At 41.9% G+C, this 19,511-nt stretch overlaps 1 protein-coding gene across 2 annotated transcripts in view; it reads right to left on the bottom strand.

Moving 5' to 3' along the window:
• Window positions 1-2,065: 2,065 nt before the first annotated feature.
• The window catches only part of rae1 (ribonucleic acid export 1), a 39,354-nt gene continuing 21,908 nt past the window's right edge, over window positions 2,066-19,511 (bottom strand). The window contains exons 7-13 of one of the 2 annotated variants that reach the window (XM_043676983.1): window positions 17,674-17,781; window positions 16,508-16,614; window positions 16,345-16,423; window positions 13,685-13,879; window positions 11,937-12,022; window positions 3,235-3,277; window positions 2,066-2,251 (exon numbers count right to left, since the gene is read on the bottom strand). In XM_043676983.1, the coding sequence (XP_043532918.1) occupies window positions 3,250-3,277; window positions 11,937-12,022; window positions 13,685-13,879; window positions 16,345-16,423; window positions 16,508-16,614; window positions 17,674-17,781 (603 nt within the window). In that variant the 3' untranslated portion in view covers window positions 2,066-2,251; window positions 3,235-3,249. The remainder of the gene's footprint in view (window positions 2,252-3,234; window positions 3,278-11,936; window positions 12,023-13,684; window positions 13,880-16,344; window positions 16,424-16,507; window positions 16,615-17,673; window positions 17,782-19,511) is intronic. The other variant, XM_043676984.1, reaches the window with a different exon arrangement.

Raw genomic sequence — 19,511 nt, 5'->3', positions numbered from 1 at the left:
CCCCCTTCAAGTACTTATCTATTTCCTATTTGAGGGCAAATAGCCAATCTGCATCAACCACCATTCCAAATCCTAACCTAAAGATTTTTCCTTATACCATATCTGATTAATTTGTCAACCTTAATATTGTGACCTTACTCATTGACCCTTCAGCCATTGGAAACACTGGTCTTCAAGAGCAAGTGTCTTGTTATATTGGGACACATTGCTGTGAAGTTTGAGCTCTATCAAGGATACTCCAAGATGATACATGTGGAGCTGCAAACAGTCATTGTTGGAGGTGTCATCTTTCAAATAAGATATTAAACAAAGCTCCTACCTGACAGGGCAGGCAGATATAAAAGATCTTGGGTCACCAATGAAAAGCATGGACATTCTCTCCAGTACCCAGCTGAATAATATTTCACCTCCCCTGCTCCCCCAACCTTGATTGAAAAAGAAGTGAAATCATTATCTTGTTGCTGAGGGTGCATACAAACTTGCTGCACCACCTCCTACACTAAACAATGACAACACTTCAAAAGTACTTCATTGACTATAAAAGCATTTTGGGATATTCCAAGATGTGAAAGATACAACACAGATGAACTTTTTCTCATCCCAAGGTCCTGTATTATTAGCAAAGCGTTTGGCAGCTAAACAACCAACACTTTCTTGATTAAGTGACTGTTTATTGTCTTGTAACTAACAGCATCAAGCTCTGCATATTCTCTGCAATGCTGTCATCTCATTTGCATTTGTCACAAAACAACATAACTGACCAAAGTTCCCAAGCGTTTTGTCTCTACATCCACAGTTGCAGCTCACTGAATGTTCCTGCAGTACAAAACCATTGAGAGATATACTGCATATGAAATAATGGTTAAATTTAGGTTAGGGCAGCAAGGAGTGCAGAAGACATCAAAATTTCAGCAGTGGAGCAATGTTAGAGGTACAAGGGTCAGAAATCTGTAAACTTGAGCATTTTTAGAAATATGAGGAAAAGTTGATTAAATTTCACCACAGTTCCACGAGACATCTGCACCAGTGAAACATTAAATTGCCAACTGCATCATGGCATGAGTACCATTACCTCTTACTACATCAAGTTTCTTGGAGGGATACTGGCCAGGGAGCAGGCAGGTAGGACTAGTTTAGTTTGGGATTATGTTCGACCTGGATTGGTTGGAATGAAGGGTCTGTTACTGTGCTGTATGAAACTATGACAACGTACACACCAACCTGGTGCAGTAGTGGAAGGCTTTAAGGTCATTGAGTGAGTGAATCAAAGTGGGCAGATGTTTCTTTTACCCATTTTTAAAATCTGTTTCCTGTGAAATTAGGTGAGTAAAAGGACTAGAATCAGCTAGGATGCCCATTGTGAAATCTATCCATTCTAGGCTCTGCCATTGCAGAACGAATACTTTAATTTGAACCACAGAAAAGAGTTTTTGAAGATGGTGGTTTGCCATTGTGCCAACCTCACTGCTGTCTCGCAGCGCCTGAGACCCGGGTTCAATTCCCGCCTCAGGCGACTGCCTGCATGGAGTTTGCACGTTCTCCCAGTGTCTGCGTGGGTTTCCTCCGGGTGCTCCGGTTTCCTCCCACCATCCAAAGATGTGCAGGTCAGGTGAACTGGCCATGCTAAATTGCCCGTAGTGTTAGGTAAGGGATAAATGTAGGGGCATGGGTGGGTTGCGCTTCGGCGGGGCGGTGTGGACTTGTTGGTCCGAAGGGCCTGTTTCCACACTGTAAGTAATCTAATCTAATCTAATCTAAAATGTAACTTTGGGTTGCAACTGAATCTTTTGACTCATTTTAATTAACAAGTATGGTCACCTTCATTTTAAATTATCAAAACAACACAGCAGCAGGTATCCTGTGAACAGAGTCAAACAGCAACTGACTCCTAGAGTGCCATTCTCAATAGTCTGTGCTTAATGAGGTGAAATTCCTACTTGGCTCCTGTTACCTGTGTAAGGGCACACCTGCTGTCGCTCTAGTGATGGGCACTGTCTTGGCATAGAACAAGGCACAGTTGAATTCTCTTTCCTGTTGTCTTCACGTTTTAAAAACAACCAAATAATTAAGTGAAAATTTTATTATGGGAAAATATACGAAACAAGGCATGCTGTGTGGTCCAAGGAAACAGCAAGAGCAACATAGATCAAGGCAGCAGCTGTAGCTATGGCTCCACAAGTTAAAATGTCTTTCTCTGATGGCTCTGTCGCTGAAGTGGTTTTGAAAATCACCAAAATCGCATGTTCAAATCCTGAAAAGGAGAAAATGACATCAACAGTATTAGAGCCGCTAGCTAATCCTTTTCCCCATTCTTGGGGACAAACCTCTCTTGCCAAGCTAAATTAACACTACATGTCAGTATTATGCTCTTCTAGACTAGAGGTGGCATTGATTTCAGTCAATGTTAAGAGGGGTGAATTTCTTCTGCATATACTTCCAAACTTTGTCAAGGTAACTTCACCACAGATTTGATAGAAATTTTCCCTCATTTCTGAAGAGAATTAAATTCAATGGAGTGGGAGAACTGCAAAGGAGATTCAACCTGATAATCTCTTGTATTTAAAAGCCCAATGCCAATTTCAAGATTGTCCAGTTGCATAGGGATGGCATTTTCCCAATCTCTCTGTAATCTGTGAATGAACATGTCAGTAACAGTGAATTACACAGAATGTCGACTCAGCCTAACAGGTTTATGTTCCTCACAGATTTCCATCCACTCTTTAATTCAAGTCACTCCACTAGCACATTCTTTTAATGCTGTGTCTTTCACACTTCCTGCATCACATTACTAATGATCTTCAACAGTCATTTAGTACATATAAGGCATGTTGTTATGGAAGTTACTATATAGATCTAAGTCTGTTATTTGTTAAATGTACTTATTTAGACATCATTTAAATTCTTTAGGGATAGTACAGAAGTAGAAAACATTCTCTAAAGAGGAGTGAACTGTTTTGAATTGGAATAAAACCAAGGGGTGCAGTAAAAGGTGCTTTGAATTTTTATTGTGCCAGGTGTGAAGTGGACTTGGCCATAGTAATATTGACACTGTTAGTTATCCCCAATACCAGTAAAGGCAGACAGCCATGAAACTCCCAGAGAACTTGCTCAAAAGACCCACAGGTGACTAATAAAGTTAGGCCAAAGAGGTGCTGTGCCAATGGTGGCTCTGCCAGATGGAAGATCAGAGCAGTGTCTGGTGCTGTGGCACAGAGAGATGATACACATACTTACTGTGCATTCTTCAACTCAAGAACGGATATCACCAACTCCACGTCTTTTGAAGAAAAAAATCAAACTGTTAAAATGGTGACTCACTTTAGGTGTTTGAACCATGAGTGTTAGGACTTTGGAGATGGTGGGGGGAAATAATTCAGGCTGGGAAGAGTTAGCAGATCTAACAAGAACTGTAGTATTAAGCCACAAGCAGTCAGGTTATTTGACTCCTATCTCACAAATTAAGCATGATAGTTTTAACCACATTAATTCCAGTTACCAGACAACTACTATAATCATGAGGAACTATTGAGATGTGTATTTTGATCCCCTTCACCTGAAGGCATTACCTCTGGACTAAGGATGAGTAATGAATGCTGGCCTAACCAGCAACACCCTAATCCCGTGAATAAATGAAAACAAATGTTGACTCTTAAGATGACACTGTGCTAAGTGATTTTCTATTATACAGCAGCTTGGGTGATTAATCCTGACCAACATACACATCAGGGAAGCCCTAAAGACATCAATTCCAAATTCTCCAATTCTGACGAAGTGATAGATCTTTACGTAGACCACTGAGATGTCTAATCAGTGCATTATTGATCCACGAGTGGAGGTGACACCAAAATTGGAGATGTAGTGCATAGCGAAGGTTAATCACCTCAGAGTACAATGGGACCTTGATCAGATAGGCCAGAGGCAGAGGAGTGCAGGTTCATAGTTCCTTGAAAGTGGAGTCAGAGGTAGACAGGATAGTGAAGAAGGAATTTGGTATGCTTGCTTGTACTGGTCAATGCATTGGGTATTGGGGTTGGGAGGTCATGTTGCACCTGTACAGGACATTAGCTAGGCCACTTTCAGAATATTGTGTGCAATTCTTGTCTCCTTCCTATCGGAAGGATGTTGTGAAACTTGAAAGGGTTCAGAAAAAATTTACAAGGATGTTGCCAGGCTTGGAGGATTTGAGCTATAGACAGAGGCTGAATAGGCTGGGGCTGTTTTATCCGGAGTGTCGGAGGCTGAGGGGTGATCTTAAAGAGGTTTATAATATCATGAGGGGCATGGATAGAGTAAATAGGCAAAATCTTTTCCCTGGGTTAGGAAGTCCAAAACTAGAGGGCATAGGTTTAAGATGAGAGGAGAAAGATATAAAAGGAACCTAAGGGGCAACCTTTTCACTTAGAGGGTGGTGCGTGTATGGAATGAGCTGCCAGAGGACGTGGATACAATTGCAATATTTAAAAGACATCTAGACGGTTATGTGAATAGGAAAAGTTTAGAGGGATATAGGCCAAATGGTGGCAAATAGGACTAGATTTATTTAGGATATCAGGTCAGCATGGATGAGTTGGACCGAAAGGTCTGTTTCTGTGCTGTACAGTTCTATGACCTCTGTTTCTCTGTACAGAGGCTGACTAATCTGCTGAGCATTTCCAAACCATCCCATTTCTACAGGATTAAAAATACCTCTTTTTCCCCAACACTCCAAAAAGCAACACAGTTCTTGTGAGCCTCTCAATCCCCTTTCAGCCAAAGTCCCACAGCTGCTGACTGAGACTAGCTGTGGCAGATTAAACAGGGATTTCCAAAAAACGAGTTAAGATTTTGAAGAAAACAGCAACCTGAACAAAAATTAATCAAAGCAATAGATCCATAATTTTAAAAATTAGTGGTAAAAATGACCTCTTACAAAGTGCCAACAAGTAGAGCTAACAAACAAAACCTTTTATACCCTTCTGATTAAGAAGCAGAGCCAAGGAGAGACAGACTAGGCCCCCTCATTCCTGATGAAGGGCTTTTGCCTGAAATGTCGATTTTCCTGCTCCTCAGATGCTGCCTGACCTCCTGTGCTTTTCCAGCACCACTCTAATCTACACTCTGTTCTCCAGCATCTGCAGCCCTCAATTTCGCCCCTGTCCTGCTTGCCAGAGAAGGGAAACAGGGACAGATCCACAGAGCTGTGTTTAAATAACACTGACCTTGCATTTGCCTACTCCAAGATGATTTCACACTGAAGGAGGGGCCTGAAGTGGGTTGTTTTTTCATCCTGAGTTTCCTTCCTCTCTCAGCCTGATACTTGATAGACTTTTAAGGAAGGGGAAGATGCTGACTGCTCAGTCCTGATAATGGGGTGCACAAAACTTGGCAAAATCCAACTCTATGTCTCCTTTCCCTTTTAAGTAGAAACTGGAGCATGACATGACAGGTGTCCAATGTCATCTTGTAATTCAAAACACAGGACACCTTTGATCATGACCAGCAGGTTTTCTGCTTTCATTTATGTTTTATGATGTGCTCCCAAACCTTACATGATTTGTGTCTCAGCACTGTTTACAAAGGCTGTTGAGGAATATTGTGTGAGGTACTGCATGTCCTCCATACAAGGTTTTATTTTGCTTGTTTATGGTAATATAGTAGTCACTGCCCATCCGTGAGTGACCTAACTCCATTAACAGTGTTGAACTAAGTTACATGTAGCCCAGTAAGATGGCTGATTGCATTGAAGCAGTTTTCCAAGCAAATCAGTAGTGTTTGTGACTGTGACTGCATTTTAGTCCACAAACAGCCAGATTTATCAAATCATATTTCACAAACTAAGGGTGATAGATTTAAGCACATTAATTCAGGGTTATGAGCCCACCAGTAAAATCATTAGATTACATTAACCATATGGTAAATGAAAATTGACACATTCTGTATCTAACTACAATAATTAACAAAGTTTCACATTGATCTAATAGTTGTATTGACCTTGAAATTTACTTGAAGCTGCACTGAGCCTCTTTCTGTGGTATTCTTTGTGTCTGGCTTACTTACTGGCTCAGTTTGGGAAGTTTGGAGATTAATATCATTGGAGGAAGAGTTCAGGAGCTGTGAAGGTGGAAAGTTGCACTCTGTGGAGTTTGCACGTTCTCCCCGTGTCTGCGTGGGTTTCCTCCGGGTGCTCCGGTTTCCTCCCACAGTCCAAAAGATGTGCAGGGTCAGGTGAATTGGCCATGCTAAATTGCCCGTAGTGTTAGGTAAGGGGTAAATGTAGGGGTATGGGTGGGTTTCGCTTCGGCGGGTCGGTGTGGACTTGTTGGGCCGAAGGGCCTGTTTCTACACTGTAATGTAATCTAATCTAATCTAATCAAACACTGGCTGCCATGGCGTAGGCGACAACCAAGGAAGAGGGCTGAGGAAAGCCCCCACCATCAGGGGAGGCTGTGAGGAAGGGCTTATGGGGGTTAAAGTAATGGAGAAGCACTAGATATCGTGTGTTCCAGCCAGACATGAAGTCAGCAGAACTTTACAACTCCCAAACAGAAACAAAACCATATATGAAAGGAAGAACTAGGAATCTGGCGTGTTCTACTCAGCAGATGAATCTGCTGTTTAGAACAATAGCAATCATTATTGATTAGTCTATTGTTCACGATGTCCTATGCTCCAGGATGGCTGCATTGGACACTGACCATTCAGGTAGGTAAAAACAATGACTGCAGATGCTGGAAACCAGATTCTGGATTCGTGGTGCTGGAAGAGCACAGCAGTTCAGGCAGCATCGAAGGAGCTTCGAAATCGACGTTTCGGGCAAAAGCTCTTCATCAGGAATAAAGGCAGTGAGCCTGAAGCGTGAAGAGATAAGCTAGGGGGAGGAAACTGTTGAAATCCACATTGATGCCCTGGGTTGAAGTGTTCCGAGGCGGAAGGTGAGGCGTTCTTCCTCCAGGCGTCTGGTGGTGAGGGAGCGGCGGTGGGGGAGGCCCAGCACCTCCATATCCTCGGTAGAGTGGGAGGGGGAGTTGAAATGTTGAGCCACTGGGCGATTTGGTTGATTGATGCGGGTGTCTCTGAGATGTTCCCTAAAGCGCTCTGCTAGGAGCCGCCCAGTCTCCCCATTGTAGAGGAGACCGCATCGGGAGCAACTGATACAATAGATGATATTAGTGGATGTGCAGGTAACACTTTGATGGATGTGGAAAGCTCCTTTGGGGCCTTGGATAGAGGTGAGGGAGGAGGTGTGGGCGCAGGTTTTACAGTTCCTGCGGTGGCAGGGGAAGGTGCCAGGATGGGAGGGTGGGTTGTAGGGGGGGCGTGGACCTGACCAGGTAGTCACGGAGGGAACGGTCTTTGCGGAAGGCGGAAAGGGGTGGGGAGGGAAATATATTCCTGGTGGTGGGGTCTTTTTGGAGGTGGCGGAAATGTCAGCGGATGATTTGGTTTATGCGAAGGTTGGTAGGGTGGAAGGTGAGCACCAGGGGCGTTCTGTCCTTGTTACGGTTGGAGGGGTGGGGTCTGAGGGCGGAATGTAGACGAGATGCATTGGAGGGCATCTTTAACCACGTAGGAAGGGAAATTGCGGTCTCTAAAGAAGGAGGCCATCTGGTGTGTTCTGCGGAGGCGGAGGAATTGGGAATACGGGATTCAAACTGACAGATTACTTTGCCAATGAGCTCGAGCTCTGGTGATTGTTAATTGCAACCCCCTTCCCAGGCCTTAGCTGTGCCTCAATCCATCTCTAACATTACCACCACAGCTGAGACCAGGCCACTGATATGGAAAATATTAGGCCCAGATCCTTTTTTGTGTGCACATGTCAGTGAACTGCAGGGTGAACCCTCATACAGTCATTAAATAATTATTCTGGGTTCACATCTTGAATTCCATCACACCATTAGTCTTTAACATTTCATTGTCAGTTTACTCTGATGAGGGCACTGTCCCAGTAAAAATATTTACAAAATAATTGAAGTAAAATAGGAAAGAAATATCAATGCTTGAGAACAGACCAGTTTCATAAAATGCTTACACCATAAATTTTACACCAAGGATTGGTGACCATTTCACATAACAAATCAGGAGAACTGGAAACAGGATCTGGGCATGAATACACATCTACATTCTAACACTGCATATTAGACTTAGTATTAGGATATAATGCCAAAACCATAAATTGCTGGAAAAACTCAGAAGGTCTCTGGGGAGATTAACAGAGTTAACAGTTCAGGTCCAGCAACCCTTCTTCAGAACTGCCAGTCCTACTGAAGTTTTCCAGCAATTTCAATTTTTGTTTCAGATTTCTAGTACCTGCAGTTCTTTGGGTTTTTTTGAGTGAGATATAGAGGTTCAGCACAGGAAGGATACTCGCACTTGGAATGAGCTTGAGACCGTGTAATGAAGGTAATGCCCTTAACTCATCTAACTCAGGGGTTTCTGCCTCTTCAGTACTTCAGGGTGTCCCTGTTCCAGTCAAGTGGACACTACAGTGCAGCACTGAGGGAGTGCTGTACTGTCAGAAGTGCAGTCTTTAAAATAATAGACAAAACTAAAGTAATTTCTATTCTTTCTAGATGAACAATAATGCTTTAAACTTCAAAAAACAAGTCATGGCCAACAAAAACGTATCAAAATCAAGTAGACAGTATGTAGCTCAGCGGTTAGCACTGCTACCACAAAGCACCAGGGACCTGGGTTCAATCCCAGCCTTGGGCGACCATCTATGTAGAGTTTGCACAGTCTCCCCATGTCTGAGTTTCTGCTGGGTACTCTGGTTTTCTCCCACAGTCCTAAGGTGTGCAGGTTAGGTGGACTGGCCATGCTACATTGCCTCCGTGTCCAAGGATGTGCATGTTAGATGAATTAACCATGGCAAATATGAGGTATGGGTATAGGGTGAGGGTTCAGAGGGTTGGTGCAGACTCGCTGGGCCAAATGGCCTCTTTCCACATTGTAGGGATTCTATGATTCTAAAAATGAAAAGTGTTACTGGGTGATGATACATTCCAGCCCCTATAAAGTCCACAAGTCCCTGAAAACCTCAGGATCATGTCTACCCTCTGAGGGGGAGTAACGGATCTCATGCTTTAAAGTGTGAGGTGTTGCACTTTGGAAAGTCAAACCAAGGGAGGTCTTACACTGTAAATGGTAAGGTCCTCAGGGGTGTTGTGGAACAGAGGAATTTAGGAGTACAATGACATAGTTCTTTGAAAGCAATGTCACAGATAGACAGGGTGGTGACAAAGGTGTTTAGCATGCTGGCATTCACCGCTGGTGCATTAAGCATAGACAATAGATAATAGGTGCAGGAGTAGGCCATTCTGCCTTTCAAACCTGCGCCACCATTCATTATGATCATGGCTGATCATCCTTAATCAGTATCCTGTTCCTGCCTTATCCCCATAACCATTGATTCCACAATCCTGGAGAGCTCTATCCAACTCTTTCTTAAATGAATCCAGAGACTGGGCCTCCACTGCCCTCTGGGGCAGAGTATTCCACACAGCCACCACTCTCTGGGTGAAGACGTTTCTCCTCATCTCTGTCCTAAATGGTCTACCCTGTATTTTTAAGCTGTGTCCTCTGGTTCGGCACTCACCCATAGGATTTTGGGGCATTATGTTGTAGTTGTATAAGTTGTTGGTGAGGCCACATTTGGAGTATTGTGCATAGTTTTGGTCACCCTGTTATTGGAAAGACAAAGTTAAACTGGAAAAACAATGCAAAGAAGACTTATGAGGATGTTGCCAGGACTAGTAGGCTCGAGTTATAGGAAGAAGTTGGCCAGGATAGGACTTTATTCCTTGGAACGTAGAAGAATGAGGGGTGACCTTATTGAGGGGTATAAAATCATGAGGGGCATAGATGGGATGCATGTATACAGTCTTTTTCCTAGGGATGGGGAATTGAAAACTAGAGGGCATAGGTTTAAAGTGAGAGGGGAATGATTTAAGAACGATCTGAGGGGCAATTTCTTCACGCAGGGAGTGGTGTATGTATGGAATGGAATACCAGAGAAAGTGGTTGAGGCAGCTACAATAGCAATATTTTAAAAACATTTGAATAGGTACATGATGGAAAGGGTTTAGAGCGATATGGACCAAATGTGGGCAATTGGAACTAGCTGAGTGGGCACCATGGTCAGCACGAATCAGTTTGGGCTGAAAGGTCTGTTTCCAAGCCATATTACTCTATCACTCTGCTATTCTGAACAGGAGCAGGAAATTCTCCTCATATCCATGTCAATATTTATCTTTCAACCAACATCATGTTATCTAATCTTTACTGTATTGCTGTTTCTGGCAGCTTGCTATACACAAATTGAATGGTTCCCTACATTGCAGCAGTGACTACAGTTCAAAAACAAAGTATTTCTAAATGCTCTAAGATAACTGAAAACGTAAGAGGGGAGGGGTGACCTAGAGATAGTAGCGCTAGACTATTAATCCAGAGACTCTGGATTTGGTATCATGTCACTACTGACTTTTTGCACTACAGTCCAACACTGGCACTTCCACATCATGTCTTCCCTAAAGAACATTAGTGAAGCAGATGAGTGATTACAACAATTAACAATGGTTTCAAACTTCCTCGGAACACTAATCCAGAGTGTCTGGATTGCAGTCCATGTGATACAGGTCTGTTAGGTCTGCAATTCCAGTAGTTTGACCCAGCAACAGTGAAGAAATGACAATATATTTCCAAGTCTGGATTGTGTGGCTTGGAGGGAAACGTGCTGGTGTGGTGTTCCCATATATCTGTTGCTCTTATCTTTCTACTTGGTAAAGATGATAGGTTTGGAAAGTGCTATTGAAGGACAGTTGGCAAATTGCCGTTGTGCATTTGTAGGCTGTGTACTGCCAGTGGGGAAGGAATGAATATTTAAGGTGTACACATGATGCTGTTTGAAATGTACTGCTTTGTCCTGAATGGTGAGAGTTCTTCAAGTATTATTGAAACTACATTCATCCACATGAGTTGAAAATATCCATCATGCTTCTGATTGGTGCCTCACCGTGGTGAAATGGCTTTGGAGAGTTCAGAGGTGAGTTGCTCATTGTTCCTATATTTCTGTGGCTGGTCCAGTTCACTTTCCAGTTACTGATAGTCCCTATATAGTAAGGGCTTTAACGACAAGCATCAAGGGGAGGTGGTTAGATTCTCTCACTACCTGTCACTTGATGGCACAAATGTTACTTGCCACCTGGATGTTGTTCACATCTTATTGCACATGGGTATGGACTGCTTCATTGTCCAGGAGGCACCCCTGAGAAACTGCTGCAATAATATCTTAAGCATCAAGCATTGCAACCGTTTTCCTTTGTTTAAGGTATGAAGATTCTCTTTCCCACCACCCCCCATTCCCAGCGACTTAAAACTTGCCACACTCAGTCAAATGTTGTCTTGGTATCAAGGACAGTCATTACATGCACCTAGGATCCTCAGGAACCATACTGAAACTCATGTTCCCATTAACTAACAAATATCCTAAGTTACCGAATCTAATAGACCTTGGTACTTTGAGTATTTAGCTGTCAATGAACTATAAGCTCATAAATTTTCCAAACCTGTTGACTTTCAGAATTGAGTAAGACAAAGTAGCAAATAATCTCAGCGTTAATGAGGCTGAAGATCTCATTTAATTTGAGGGCACTGAGAGGCTTCACATCCAGATGAATGAACTCAAGTAATCCAAGTAGTTTTCCTGATTTGGATTTGATCCGTTAATGAGTCGGGACCTGGTTGACTTAAAAGGGGAAACAATCACCAATTTCCACCATCTCTTTGCCCATTTTAGTGTATCAATTGCAGAAGAGAGAACTATAGCACTATGGATTTGTGGAAATAAACAGAATACTAACTCCACCCCCCACTGAGCACGGCAGTAAGTCCATCCCTCCCTCTGGATAAGCAGGAATTAGCTCACTGTCTGCAGTAAGCCTATTTGTAGCACTCACCCTTTCTTGTTCCTGGGTTTCAGCTCCTCCGCAGCATTGCGCAGGAAGATGTAATTCTTCTTCTGTGGATTGAAATATTCATGACCCTGAAAAAAAAACTCAAGTGTTTACTGTAACCAGCTAATTAAATTCTGGTGTGGCAAAGTGAAAATACAAACACAATCTACTGACATCTCCAGTCACCGCTATGACATTATGTTAACCTCTTCCCTCACTTTATCAACAACAGAAGTCAGGGATTTACAAACATGTGCCCATCTATGGAAAGGAGAAAGTGAGGACTGCAGATGTTGGAGATCAGCGTCATCAGTGTGGTGCTGGAAAAGCACAGCACAGCAGGTCAGGTAGCATCCGAGGAGCAGGAAAATCAATGTATCGACGTTGCTGCCTGACCTGCAGTGCTTTTCCAGCACCACACTCTCAACTCCACCTATGGAAATTTTGCTTTACAATTATCTATTAACTGTCCACAGGATATGTCTTTTCAGACCACATGCTTACAGGGCTTACTTGAGCATTATCTGAACTTTAATGGGATAGTGCTGTATTTAATTGATTCTATCTTAATGTTACACAGTACCATGAGGTGCTGTGCTTCTAAAGCTATCAGCTAGTAATCTAACCTTATATTGTGCACTAATAAGTTTAATATACAATGCTACCTACAAACAGTTTGGAGTGAATCCTTCTGACTAAATCTTATGAAAAACACTAAATCAGACATGACTTTGCCTCCAACGTCTATAATTGCAAAACGTGCTGAGAACAGTTTGGGGCCCGCTCGCCACTTTCAAAATGTTATTCTCAGTTTGGATTAAAAGTCACCAATTTTTGTTTTGCTGGGGGCAGGCCACAAAGGTGTAGGTTCTCGGCACAACTCTGGTCTTCCAGTTAACATTGCTCACAACAGGAATCCAGTTTTATGTCGATCACAGCATTCTAATTCAGTGCTGGCCAGGGGTCAGGTGGACATGCTTCAGCAAAGACATATGGTATTGATCATTACAGTACAAAGTGAAAACTGTGTAAAGCTTCATCAATACATCAGCCAATTCCTTCAGTTGACTACCTGGTGTTGTGCTTGCTTCTTTTTATATGCAGAGCTAGCCGAAACCAGACTGAAACAGAATGAAGCTCATTGGATAGACAATGGGAAGTCAACCATGAGACTCATCTCTTGGTCTCTATTCAGCAACTTCTGTGTTTGGGAATCAGATGAGACCAGTGTAGTTTCTGAGCTGCTCCCAACCACAGCCATATAACTTGCCAACACTGAAACCTATAGCTTGCATGTTTCAGTCTGCACAATAGCTATGGAATTTAATCACAACAAAAAAACTTCAATAAAAGTGGAGCTGGGGACAAACTGGCAGAGAACAAAACTATATTTCTACTAAGTATTACAGTGGTGGATTGATTGATCAATTTAAAATGAATTTGGCAATAAACTGCAGGAGAATGTTCCCTATAGAAAATAGACCTTATTAAAAGAGCACCCACTACTGCAGCCAGCTCTTTCACAGCTATAAAAGAGCATCCCCAGATACTACTATAGCAGTAAGAAAGCCTCTTAACTGAGCTAGCTCTTTTTATAGGTAATGGGGAGAACACTCCTTCCTTGAACCTGCTCTTGCCAAAGCTGTCCCAAGTAACTAAAGGCTTACTCATTGCATGATCAGAAGTAGCATCGTCTTTATTTATGACCATTACTCAGGTATCTACGCAGAGAGCAGGATACTTGTACTTACCTTTGACCAGTCATAACTTGATGAATAGGCAAAAATGTTTCCATTATTATTGAAGCAGCAGGCAGCTATTTGCTGGTCAAGCTGTTCTGAGGTTTTCAGCTTAGTGCGAGCATCTTTGTCCCAAAAACTGAACCTGCCGTCAGATCCTACAGTGGCCAGGGTGCCATGGAGAGGATGGAATGCAATTCCATTCACCTGGGAGAAGTGGAAATGGAGAAGCTTTTTAAATGACATGTTGGAGAAGTGGGCAGCACATTCTTTAATAAATCATTGCTCAAAGCTCAGCACTCAGATTTCATTCTTGAATGTGAACAGCTTCTACAATAAACTAAAGGCGAATGTGGATCTTAAGCCAGTACTTTGCAGCAATGTTAATCAAAATGTTAGGCATATGCATCTAATTATTATTTACTAAATCAGAAATGAAAAGTAATAGACACAATCACTGTACAAGCACAAACTGGGACATGTCCGGTATTGCCCTTCTGTACTTCAATCTTGTTTGTAAAATGTAAGACAAAAGACAGAATTTTTATCATTATAATGCTATAAGCTCTTGGTTACTGAATGTGGACAGAAATTTATTAAATAACCAGATGCGTGAAGTTTGCTTACCTGTGCTGAATGTATAAAACATTTTTGACTAAAATTTGTGCTTTGGTGGCCACAGATTTACATTGGCACATTCCTAGTGGATAACATTGTTTTTAGAACGCTAAATTGGGCCTGCAACCCTGGGTTACACTGCCGGCTCGTGTTCTCTCTGAGCAGTGACTATGGAGCAGTATGCAAACGTATATGCATCTCTTACAAACCTGTCAGTATAGTGTATGGTTAAATTGTTGAGTCAGTTACAGCATCAGATCAGCACCACCATGTCTCATGTTCTGTACACTATATTAACATACAGAAATTATTCATCCTTGGGTCTTAAACTCAACATTCCTGAAGAAGGGCTCATGCCCAAAACGTCGATTCTCCTGGTCCTTGGATGCTGCCTGACCTGCTACGCTTTTCCAGCAACACATTTTCAGCTCTTAAACTCAACAAACAATTATTCAGTCATAAGACCCAAAAGGAAAATCCTGTAAGTAATTAACCCAAGCTCAACCAAATCTATTAAAAAAAAAGCAAAATATTGTGGAATCTGGAAAGTAGAAATAAAAATGTTAGTAATACTCAGCAGGTCAGACAGCATTTATGAGGAGAAAAACAGGGTTAACATTTCAGATTGATGACCTTTCATATAAGTGAGAAAATGTTAGAAATGTAACTGGCTTCCACAAGCACAGATGCAAGAAAAGTACAGGGGATTGGTGAGAGCAGAGAGGGAGGAAGCTGAAGAGATTACACGACAAAGTGATGATCATGCAAGGCAAAACAGGATGACACAGGACATAAAACAAGAAGTGGGTGTAGATGAGGTGATAATTCTAGATCATGATTCACAGCTACTGTCCTCTCAAAAAATTGGGAGCAATGGTTACCTGAAATCATTGAACCCAATGTTGAGTCTAGCAGCTTGTAACATTACTAATCAAAAGAATAAGGTACAATGTTCCTACGGCTTACACTGATCAGTAGTGGAACATGGAGATCTTCACAAAGCTAGCACTAAACTTTCGTTTGGTCTCTCAATGCAGAGGAAACTAGATTGTGAGCAACAAACAAGAATGTACCATGCTGGGAGGAATTTTTCTTTCCACCTGACGTAGCATTTGGGGCCCAGGAACAGTTGGGATGGAACAGGCTAAAGGGCAGATATTGCGATCCTATGCTTACACAGGACAGTGCTGTGGAAAGGGTAAGGCTGTTGGGTGAAGTTGAAGCGTGGACAAAAAAGTGTTACAGAGAGAAAGATTCCTTCAAAATGCCGAAAGGAGGGAAAGAGAAAATGTGATTGGTGATGACAGTAAAGGCAGAGCTTACCATTTTAATTTTCTCCATCACTCTCACCTCTGTCCTTGGCCTCTTACATAGTTCCAATGAATCTGAACAGGAACAGTACATCCCCTTTCCTTTATGACCTTTACAGACTTCTAAGTTCAGTTCCAGATCCTCTCCATTGTTCCAATTTTTATCGGAGAGCCAGTGCTCGTAATGATTTGGCTATTTCAATATACACCTCCTCTGGAAATACCTTGATTCGGATTTATTTCCATACCCATTCGTTTTACATCATTATCCCATTCGTCATTTAAGCTCTCCAACCTTCTATCCTATTGCAGACCTTCCCTCTTCTTATTCCTTTGATTCTGTACTTGCTTAAAATTTGTTACACTTCTAACTGTTTCCACATTTTGATGAACAGTCATTGACCTGAGATCTGGTGTGGAGCTACCACAAGCAATGATGTACACGATGACCACTTTGTGCAGAAATCTGTTGTGTGAAATCAGGTTGCACATACTGGTATTTAAGTGCTTGAGTTTTTTTTCAGGGCCAACTCCCAATCTCCTGACTTGGCTATAAATCCATAGAAAAGGGTAGTAGATAATTAGGTGTGTAATTAACAATTATATTGCTAACATGGCCAGACTAAATGTCACATTTCACCATTAGCCAAATCATTTTCCTTCTACCCACAGCGCCACAGCTGATCAGGTGAATTAGTGCTCTGCAAGATAAATGTGCCTGAAAACATGTGTTTCAATACTCACAGCATAAATATCCTGAGGCCCAGATGTATTGGTTGTTCCATTAGATCGGTGACATTTGAAAGTGAAGTTGTCTTTTGCACTATTTAAAACAAAATATTATTAAGCAGTTTGTTAGAGCATCACATTAAACAAACATAAGTGGCCAAAAACTAAGAATACTTACGGGTTGGGAGGGTTTATATAATGAATGGCCACTCGCCCCTCAATACTTCCAAGAGCAAATCCTGTTGGCTTGTTCTGTTTATCTTTGAAGATGGCAACACAGCGGTGCTGAGAAAGATGGTTTGAAAAACATTGAGAATATGAGCTTTACAATATGAATCCAATAGTTTACATACCTACCACTAGCCACATTCATTTCATTCGTTGAGACAGGGAGGAGTGGCAGGGTCTGTTTATTGACCATTCCTCACTGTACCACCTGAACCCTGTAGTTCCTGCAGTAAAGTTACTTCTAAAGCACTATTAGACAGAGTGTTCCAAATTTTCACCTGATAATTAGATAAAATACATTTCCAAGGAAGGAAAATTAGACACTTGGGAGAAAAACGGGGGTGGGGTTGGGAATGACCGTTCTCAGGAGTCTATTTGCGCTTCTGGAGGGTCGAAGTAATGGTGTTAGTAAGGACTATTGAGGAAACCTTGGGTTGGGAACAGACGACAGTGAGAGAGATTTAGAAATAAATAATCCAATTATTTTCACGGCAATTTGGAGATTTAGCACAAATCTTTTGGCCGAATTGGCTTTTCCTGCACTGGTGGGTAATGATGACCAACCATAAAAGCTTCAAGAAAGGGAATGGAAGTATAACCAATTCCTGATCCCTTTCCAGTAAACAGTCTGCAATTTAGGAGCAGATTCCCCAGAGTCACATTCTCTGTTAAGTTTTACTATCCAAGCTCACAGATAAAGATGGCTCAGTTTAGTAAATGATTTGATAATCAAATACCATCGATGTAGGGTTGGTGTTGATTTATTCCCCAGAGATGGATTTATATTGTAATACATAAGATGCACTTACAGAAGACATCCAAGAGAGTCAGCCATGTGGCAAATACTCCAACTGAATTGCCTCTCTTTTTTTAAAAAAGGGACAAATTTTACAGGTAAAAGTTCAGGTTGACTGGAAACAGTGAACAGCTAAAAATAAACATGGGGAAATAGTAAGAAATGCATCAAGAAACCCGAAATTCCAAATAATAAAGAGGAGCAGGCACATTGGGCATATATGGACCTGCGCAGCAGTTTATATTAATCATAGGAAGGCACATTTCCTGCTGTTGGAATGGTTCCCTTTATCCTGCAGGCAGCTGCAGCTGGCAATGTACCTGATGCTTGAGAGGAGAGTCTATCCTTTTGAATTCTGAAGGCTGGTTCTCGAGCTGATAAACTATCAGGCCTCTCTCTGCAGTGGCGACCACAGCCATTGGATACAACTGTAATTTAAAAGAGAGAGTGATGGCAAAAGTAAGGAATCTTGTATGACCATTTACTTGAATAACACAACAAAGCATTCTAACAGCACCTTGGTGTAATATATTTTAATACAAGAGATCTGCAGTTAGTTACTGCATAAAAATGTATTAATCTCAAATTTCTTGAAATATTTTCATAATTTATTAACTATGAATACAAATTTTCATTGCTCCACCTCATTGTTAAAGGTGCATATTATGAGTAAAGAGCTTTGTAAAAAGAACCTTATTGTGTTAGCTTCCAAACACTACTACTTAAGAAAGAATGTCTGGAATTAACTAATTAGTTTAATTAATTCATTAATTTAATTAATTACTTAACAATTAGTCTGCATTCAGTATGGTGCAGAAGCAAAGATATGCCCCTTCAAAGAACAAAGGAAATTATCTAAGCCTGCGCCAATCCAGATCCTCCATCTAAACCTGTCGCCTATTTTCTAAGGGTCCGTATCCCTTTGTTTCCTGCCTATTCTGACTAGGTACATCTTAAATTACTCTATTGTGCCCGCCTCTACCACGTCCATTGGCAACGCGTTCCAGCACCCACCATCCTCTGCGTAAAGAACTTTCCACACATATCTCCACTAAACCTTTCCCCTCTCACCTTGAACTTGTGACCCCTAGTAATTGAGTCCCCCACTCTGGGAAAACGCTTCTTGCTATCCACCCTGTCTAAACCGCCCATGATTTTGTAGATCTTAATCAGGTTCCCCCCTCAACCTCTGACTTTCTAATGAAAATAATCTTAATCTACTCAATCTCTCTTCATAGCTAGCACCTTCCATATCAGGCAACATCCTGGTGAACCTCCTCTACACCCTCTCCAAAGCATCCACATCTTTTTGGTAATGTGGTGACCAGAGCTGTACACAGTATTCCAAATGTGGTCGAACCAAAGTCCAATATAACTGCAACATGAGTGCTAGCTCTTGTACTCAATACCCCGACCAATGAAGGAAAGCATGCTTTCTTGACCACTCTATTGACCTTCAGGGAACAATGGACCTGAACACCCAGATCTCTCTGTACGTCAATTTTCCCCAGGACTTTTCCATTTACTGTACATTTCACTCTTGAGTTGGATCTTCCAAAATGCATCAGCTCACATTTGCCTTGATTGAACTCTATCTGCCATTTCTCTGCCCAACTCTCCAATCTATCTCTATTCTGCTGCATTTTCGGACAGTCCCCTTCATTATCTGCTACTCCACCAATCTTAGTGTCATCTGCAAACTTGCTAATCAAACCACCTATACCTTCCTCCAGATCATTTATGTATATAACAAACAGTGGTCCCAGCACAGATCCCTGTGGAACACCATTGGTCACAGTTCTCCATTTTGAGAAACTCCCTCCCACCACTATTCTGTCTTCTGTTGCCCAGCCAGTTCTCTATCCATCTAGCTAGTACACCCTGGACCCCATGCGACTTCACTTTCTCCATCAGCCTACCATGGGGAACCTTATCAAATGCCTTACAGAAGTCCATGTAAATGACATTTACAGCCCTTCCTTCATCAATCAACTTTGTCACTTCCTCAAAGAATTCTATTAAGTTTGCAAGACATGATCTTGCCTTCAGAAAACCATGTTGCCTATCACTGATGAGCCCATTTTCTTCCAAATGGGAATAGATCCTATCCATCAGTATCTTCTCCAGCAGCTTCCCTACCACTGGCACCAAGCTCACC

Source organism: Chiloscyllium plagiosum, chromosome 35 (genome assembly GCF_004010195.1).
Source record: "Chiloscyllium plagiosum isolate BGI_BamShark_2017 chromosome 35, ASM401019v2, whole genome shotgun sequence".
NCBI classification, from domain to species: Eukaryota; Metazoa; Chordata; class Chondrichthyes; order Orectolobiformes; family Hemiscylliidae; genus Chiloscyllium; species Chiloscyllium plagiosum.
Note: the sequence above shows the minus strand (reverse complement) of the source record. Positions and strands in the feature narration are given on the sequence as shown.